The sequence below is a fragment of the Dipodomys ordii genome, unplaced genomic scaffold, assembly GCF_000151885.1.
Source record: "Dipodomys ordii isolate 6190 unplaced genomic scaffold, Dord_2.0 Scaffold27, whole genome shotgun sequence".
Classification (NCBI taxonomy): Eukaryota; Metazoa; Chordata; class Mammalia; order Rodentia; family Heteromyidae; genus Dipodomys; species Dipodomys ordii.
Window position 1 is genome coordinate 17,598,282 of NW_012267243.1, and position 7,921 is coordinate 17,606,202.

The window sequence follows — 7,921 nt, forward strand, 5'->3', positions numbered from 1 at the left end:
GCCCCCGCCCCGTCCCTCCTTTGTCTCAGGTTGGTACACCATGCAGCGCGTTCCTGACTGCCTGCTCCTGCCCTTCTCTTCATTCCTTGACCTCCCTCCTCCCTCTGGATCCCAACCCACCTTTCAAGTACCGATTCGCTGGTGTTTGTTTTGCTGAACTTTGATTTCACTTTTCTAAGAAATTATACAGCTTGAGTTCTCTCCTGAATCGTTTGTGCACACTTGCGCGCCTCCCAAGGTATTTACTTATCTATTTGAGAATTCATTCCAGCTTCCACATAAGAGGAAAAACACGTAGCCATTGTCTCTCTGAGCCTGACCTCACTTAACACAACTTTTAAGCAAGGGTTTACCAAGCTTGCCACAATCTGGCAAAGGAGCCAGGGCCCGCCCAGCCTCAGCCCATCTCCTTCCACAGCTCCCGGCCTCACCACTCTGCTCCTCTTGTGTGTAGATAGAAAGCGCCTGCAGCTTGATCACATCCATCCTCGAGGCCTTCCTTTCCAAAGAGAAGACAGTTGTCATGCGGGCTCTGCTCACCCTCCGGAGGCTGCTCGGCAGATTGGACAAGGTGACCTATTCCTCGCTGTGCACCAACATAGCCTCCAGCTACTGTCCTCTGATGGATCACGTGAGTCTACAGTTGCGTGCGCACGTCCATTAAGTTCCTGTCACAACTGAAGTCCAGCTGAGGGGATGACTTTATGTCCCAGAGTAAACCAACTGATGGCAGCCTTTCCTGCACAGCCATGCCCTGCATAGCCATCTTTTCTTTGGTGGGGGGGGGATGATATTTGCCAGGTCTTTTTATCATTATTATTATTATTATTTTGTCAGTCATGAGACCTGAACTCTGGGCCTGGGCGCTGTCCCTCAGCTCTTCAGCTCAAGGCTAGCGCTCTACCACTTGAGCCACAGCGCCACTTCCGGCTTTTTTCTTTTTGCTTATGTGGTGCTGAGGAATCGAACCCAGGGCCTCATGCATGCAAGGCAAGCGCTCTACCACTGAGCCACCTTCCCAGTCCCAGGTCTTTTATTTTAAAGCGACTAAATTCTAGAAAAGTTTGTTCATAAGAAAGGAGAATCAAAGAACAATCTCTGTCTTTGGAAAAAGAGAAATTTTAGCTTCAGCGCTATATATTGTTCAGGACTGGCCGGATTCAAGTGCTACTTTATGTATTACTCATCCATCCTTCTATTAATGAGCACTTAGGTTTCTTTTATGTCATGTCTATTGTGAGTGCTGTACAAGCAAAACTTAAGTTAAAATCAAAATCAAGAAAGTTCTTTGCTTAGTGTTAAACCACTTTTATTGACCTTTACTATTATATGATATAATCTATTGGGGAGGTAGGGGGGAGGAGGAAGGAGATGGGAAGGGATGGGAAGGGGAAACAAAGGAGGAGGCAACAATGCTTGATAAGAAATGTACTCATTACCTTGCCCATGTAATTGTAACCCCTCTGTACGGTATTTTCACATAAATAAATAAATAAATATATCTCTAGTTTTTAATATGTTGATGAAGTTCCATCAAGAACAAGATACAGAGTGTTTCCTTCACCCTTAAAAGAGCAGTCAGCTCTCTTTCCTCAGAAGCTGAGCAGAGGCTCTTCCTGGAGAGCCTCCCATACCTGTGTCCAATACCACGTGACAGAACAGACAATAACAACGTCTTGTTATTCTGTTATCAAAAAAATGAAGAAGAAAAGAAGAAGAAGAGTTGGAGGCCTCTGGCTTATACACATAATTCTAGCTACCTGGGAGGCCAAATTTTGGATGATCACAATTCAAGGCCAGCTCAGGCAGGAAAATGGGCAAGACTCCTTGCCACAAAGGTGTACACCTGTTAGCTTAGCTACACCAGGAAGCCTGGTGTAGGCAGAACGTCACTGCAAAGCCAGATCTTATCTCAAAACATAAGCAAAACATCAAGACTGGAGTAAGAGCTCAGCAGTAAGAGCAGCTGGCTAAGCAAGTTCCAACCCTGGTACTGCCAAGCAATGCATAAATAAGAAGGTCTTTCATAAAGGTAAATTGTAATGATTCCATGTGTGTGCACATGCACCTCTGTGAGCATGAACCTGATAGAGCATACCCACATACTGCTGAATAGAAAGCTGTACAATCATGCTCAAATGCAGCCTTCTTTCTTGTGTGTGTGTGTGTGTGTGTGTGTGTTCCAGAGTAATGGAGGCATTCGGAGCATGGCCATTCGACACTTTGGAGAACTACTTAGAGATATGAGTCAGTACACATGGATGCTGAGCCACGTGATCCTGGGAGGCCTAGTGCCCCTAATCTTGTTTCTGGAAGATAAGGAGCAGAGAGTAGTCAAAGTAAGACCACTGGTCTTATTTTTCTTTAAGAAAAAAGAAAGGTTTTATGTAAGCTCAGATGATCTTCACTGACATGTTCTTATCTCACAGGCATGCAAATATACACTAGATATCTGTGCCTCCCAACTGAAGTGGTCAATATCATACTTACTCAAAGATGAGAATTACAACTTTGAGCTGGTGGTCATCAACATCTGTAATAATCTTGTAAGTCACCTTCTGTCTTTTCCTACCATACGAGTTACAGATAGTGCACAAGAACATTCAAAGTTATGAAAGGTGTGAGGGGGGGAAAGGTGGCTCATTATATCAAGGGCTCGAAATATGAGAGAACATTGGGATTTCATATTTCTTCTCCCTCAATTTTGACCATTCATCTTCTCTTCCTTTGATCCTCATACTTGGAAACATGGATGGATATAAAATTAGGAAGAGAGTTCCAGATGACCAAAGGAAGGTTGGAATGATTTTGCCACCACTTTATGAGTTGGCCCTCTGAAAGCCAGCATGGACAATGGTAGACAAGTAGGGAAGGAAGAATGCTAAACTCGGTTAGAAGTACCACTTTGATGATCAAAGTCATGATATTTGTTTGATATAGGATTATCAAATCATAAGCAGATTAGTCTTTGCAAGTGGCCAGCAGTGTACATAGTCCACACATAAAAAGTCTAAAAATTCATCCTGAATTTAGCTTAAGCAATTAAGTTCTTATGTCCTAAAGTCTCCTTGGAAGCAGCAAATATACCTTTTCAACAATTGAGAGATGGTGTTTTCCTACTTTTCATTTTCAGGTTGCTTCTAATGAAAACCAAATTACAGATTTAATATCTGACACCTTAGGGTTCATGGGAAGTTCCCGAGTCTATCTGAGGAGAGGAGCAGTTATTTTAGTTGGTAAGTAAATTTAATTCTTCTATTTCTTAATTTGTCTCTAACGGTACAGAATAGGGTGAAAGTTAGAAACATTCATTTGAAATTTATAAATTTTGTTTACTTATGATATACACTTGGTGCTATCTATGAAAAGTAGAGATTAGCATATGTGATAGGAATAAGTTTACTTTTAAAATACACAGTGAGTCTGACTAAATTGTTCCACCAAAGATATACAACATGACAGATTTCATATTTTAACTTGTACACACCACCACTCACTCTCTCTTACTCCTTAAAAATTCCAATCCAAAAAAGAAGGATAATTTAAAAATATACACCATCATCAACTTCAACAAAACTGGGATAACAAAGGAGAAAGAACTAGCAAATCCAGTAAAGTTTTAAAAAGTGGAGGCACAGGTGTCCAGGAAGATTTCTAGGGGAGTGCAGCTAACGTATTTGATTTTTCAAAAAATCTAACCAAAGCATTTTCCCATAAGATGCTCACTGAAGATGAACAATTTTAAATCCCTCATTTTGGAATGAGGGATTGTTAGTGAGTTCCCAACTCGGTAGTAGGATTTTCCATCCACCCCGTTAGTCACATGGAATCTCAAATGAGCAACAGAATCACATGATCACGTCATATTTGTAAAGGTGACTATCGATCAGGGGAGATGACAAATTGAACAATGATAGTCACTAGAACTCACAATCTGTATAGACCAAAGAGGAGCAGAGAAACATATGTACACACATACACAGAAAGCCCTGTCATAAGCATTTATTTCAATCCCTACTATTTTAAAATCTATCCTAGAGTTTTCCAGAAATAAATCTTGGTTTTTAATTGTGAGATCCCTAAATTAATATATTTTTAAAAGGAACTAGTATAAACTTTCTATAAAGGTACCTCCAGAGAGAAAATGAAAGATGAGACTTAGAAATTTCTATAGAGCAAATGAAAATCATGATAAATATGTCTGTGAATCCAAAACTTCTGAAAATAAATTTCCGAAGTAGAATAAAAAAGCTCAGGGGCTGGGAAGGTGGCTCAGTGGTAGAGCGCTTGCCTTGCATGCTCGAGGCCCTGGGTTCGATTCCTCAGCACCACATAAGCAAAAAGAAAAAAGGAAGTGGCGCTGTGGCTCAAGTGGTAGAGTGCTAGCCTTGAGCTGAAGAGCTGAGGGACAGCGCCCAGGCCCAGAGTTCAGGCCCCACGACCGGACCCAAAAAAAAAAAAAAAAAAAAGCTCATAGAAATATAAGGTAGGATAATAAGAGCACATGGAAAAATAAGAGTTCAAGTATGAAAAATATAGAAATACACATAAATATTTTCAAAATGAAAACTCCAAAGAGAGGAGTAAAAGATAAGAAAGTTTTTACAGGGAACGTGAATAGATACTCAGTTTGCTGCAATTATTTAAAATTTACATCTATTCTACATAGTCCTTTGTACATATATTGTTAATTTTAAAGTGAATTATTTAAACTATTAAAAATCATTTAAAATTATTTAAATCAATAACTTTCTTACACAGAAGCAATCAACACATTAAAAATACACTAGAATAACAGTTCCCATTTACAGTAAATAAAAAATAAAGAAGAAAGGGAATAAGGAAGAAATGGGGAGTAAAAAAGTAGGAAAAGGAAGGATGGAGGGAAGAGCCTCAGAAGGGAGAGAAAGAAGGTGGGAACCAAGAAAGGAAGGAAGAACTCCTGAAAAAGACAGAAGAATGCGAATGAGAAAGAGATGGAAAGAGGGAATAAAAGAGAAAAGGAAGGACAACAGGGGAGATATAAAATAAACCTTGAAAACATGTAAACATTTACTGAAGAACACAAGGTGGAGACACACAAAACACACAAACTTTATTTTCTTTTATCATAAACTGTATTTTGAGAAAGAATCAAAACATTTTACAAATCACTTTGTAGTTATCCATTGACACACATACATTGTGATGAATCATCGAGATAACTTCAGGCATGAAAAGATGGCTCAAGGATAATCTAGAGCTGCCTTTGCTTTAAAGAAAGCACAGCAGGTACGCAACACCACATACCACGTTTTCACCTGTTTTGAGATAACTTTCATTTTACTTCATACATAGGATACTTGGCAAAATTGGGTGAATATTTCCTACTCAAAGATGAAATGGCAGTCATGTTTGAAGGTGAGTGTGAAGGTAATCAGGGACATAGGTTGAAATAGATTAGTGATTTGTGCCTTTAGTCACATATGAGACCCGTATAAGGATGCAGGACGAACAAGGATGGTAACGGCGGTGGCTGGTTGGGGGGAGGATTGGTTAAGGAACATCTTTTTCTTGCTGTTCCACTCTGCTTCTCTTAGTCCCCTAACCCCTGTGATTGTCTGAGACCTTGCATCCCATAACCCTTGGCATCTGCAGAGAGCCCCCATCAGCACATCTTTTATTAGCCTCTTCTGTATGACAGCGCCATTCTCACGGCCGGGGCTACAGCATCAAAGAGGCCAAAACCTCTTTCCCTGGAGAATTCCCACTGCAGCGGATAGTAACCTATCTTGCATGTGTGTCACAGACATCTCCCCGTGCCAAAGGCTACGTGCCTACTTCAATATATTAAAGTATGTGTGTGAGGTCATTGTATGATCAGCATAACTTTTCAGAGGTAAGATGTTCCCTACTGATAAACATTTAGATCTCTTCCAACTTTTTCATTATTGACTAATGTGATATATATTGTGTGATATATAATGTGTATATATCTAGGAGCCTTTCTGTGAATAAATACATGTGTTTGCTGTTGAGCAGAATGCTCAGAACGTAGCAGGTGCAGCAGGCATTTAGTGAGTCCTCCCAGGTTTCCTTGAATGGGTTGCTGATAGTCCGAGAAGAGTGGGCAACAGGAGGAGGCAGGCTCACTCTGCGAGGTGGCAGGGGGCTCGGGGCTGCAGCTGCTTCGATCACCCAGGACCCCTCTCCTTGTTACAGTGATCGACAAACTGCGCTGGGATGAAGACCCCATTACTCGGGACCTGGCAGAAATGACCCACCACATTCTAACAGAAATCGCCTACAAAATGACCTCCTCCACTATCAAGAAAAACTTCCGGAGAATTTTTAGGTTTATCTACACCAAAAGATTGAAGCCCCTTTATAACTGGAACATGGACCTAACAGATAGTGACAGTGACACTAAAGAGATGAAGAGTGACAAAGAAGGCTTGGCAGAAGAGAATGATGATGACATCGTTATCTAGAGAATGAGAGATTCTCCTGCGCAACTAGAGGTTCGGCACTGGAGCAGACCACAGAAGAGGAAGGAATCCCCGCCTTGATAACCTGAGTGCATTTGTCGATATTTTTCTGAAGAATGCTAGAACATTTAACTATCCTTTCTTAATTCTCTATTAAAACATGTACATCTGAAAAGTCTACAGCTCTCTGTATCACAAGCCCATCAAGTCGATTGAAGAGACATACGGTCATCCCTCAGTATGGGTGGAGAGTTGGGTCTAGTATCCCCATACATAACAAAACCTATAGGTGCTCAAGTGTGCTACATCATGTAGAAAAGTATTTGTATAAGATATAGATAGATGATAAATAAATGATAAGGGAGAGAGAGAGAGAGAGAGAGAGAGATGTATCTCCTCTGGAAATCTACAGATATGGAGAGTTGAGTACAGAAATGAAATGTTGCTGCTGGGAGACTTTTGGAGCTCAAGTCAACCAGGAAGTTACTGAGCTTTTTCTAAATAGCAGTAGAGCTATCTAGGTGGTATGAGCAAGGCTCTTGGTCCGAGGGGAACGTCCAGTGACACAGTGTGCTGTCCTCTCTAACCCGCCAGAAGGCATGCTGCTAGAGACTTTGGCATAGAGGTGACGGGCTTGAGAGGGAGGGAAGGGAGGAGCAAATGTGTTGTTGGTGGCCATATTAAGACAATAAAAGTGGAGAAGAGAACTGAGGGGTCTGTCGTATAACTGTGTAGGAATGGAGGTTTGGGAAGAGCTGAGCCTGAGGGAGGGTTAAACGCTAATGGATGTGAGATTCTGACATGGAGATTTCATGGTAGGTCGTAATGTTCCTACTGGCATCCGGAGGCAGCTAGTTTGTTCTTCAATGATCTGAAGTTCTCTCTCACTACCGACCCATGCAGTAACCTCCTTCGTCATCTCCTTCTTCTCTCTCCTCTTTCTCGCATTTCCTTGTTCTGTATTTCCTTGACTTCCCCAGGACCTCTGAGCACACAAAGCCTATCCACCCTCAAACAAAGCAATATGAAGTGATAAAAACCTGAGCATCGTCGACTGGTTCTTCTCCACAATCTTAGTTGTGGGATATTAATCCTGTTCCCATTTTACAGATGAAAAGCATAAAGCTCAGCAAGGCTGGCTAAGCCTTTGCATACCTCGGGGACAGAAAGGTGACCTCACATTGTCCACAGGTAAGGGGCTTCACAAAACACTCCTGTTCATGAATATCGTTTCCCACTGAGCATCAACCCAGTTTTCATATCAAAAGCACTTGGACTGGCTTTGTGTTTCAGAGGTTTTGTTTTGGTCGGTGTGTTTTTAATCCCAATAAACAGTCTTTACTCTGGGTCATTTACATCAGGATACTTGAGGGTGAAGCCTGGAATACCTCCAATTTGGCTCTTCCCAGAACCTGCCTAGAGTTTTTTGGCCTCAGACAGTATCTCTCACAAGA

At 41.4% G+C, this 7,921-nt stretch overlaps 1 protein-coding gene across 1 annotated transcript in view; it reads left to right on the plus strand.

Moving 5' to 3' along the window:
- Nucleotides 1-6,551, plus strand: part of Mroh9 (maestro heat-like repeat family member 9) — a 42,650-nt gene extending 36,099 nt beyond the window's left edge. Inside the window, exons 16-21 of the mRNA XM_013015556.1 lie at nucleotides 455-631; nucleotides 2,187-2,339; nucleotides 2,430-2,546; nucleotides 3,134-3,236; nucleotides 5,338-5,400; nucleotides 6,202-6,551. Coding sequence (XP_012871010.1) covers nucleotides 455-631; nucleotides 2,187-2,339; nucleotides 2,430-2,546; nucleotides 3,134-3,236; nucleotides 5,338-5,400; nucleotides 6,202-6,470 — 882 coding nt within the window. The 3' untranslated portion in view covers nucleotides 6,471-6,551. The remainder of the gene's footprint in view (nucleotides 1-454; nucleotides 632-2,186; nucleotides 2,340-2,429; nucleotides 2,547-3,133; nucleotides 3,237-5,337; nucleotides 5,401-6,201) is intronic.
- Nucleotides 6,552-7,921: the final 1,370 nt, after the last annotated feature.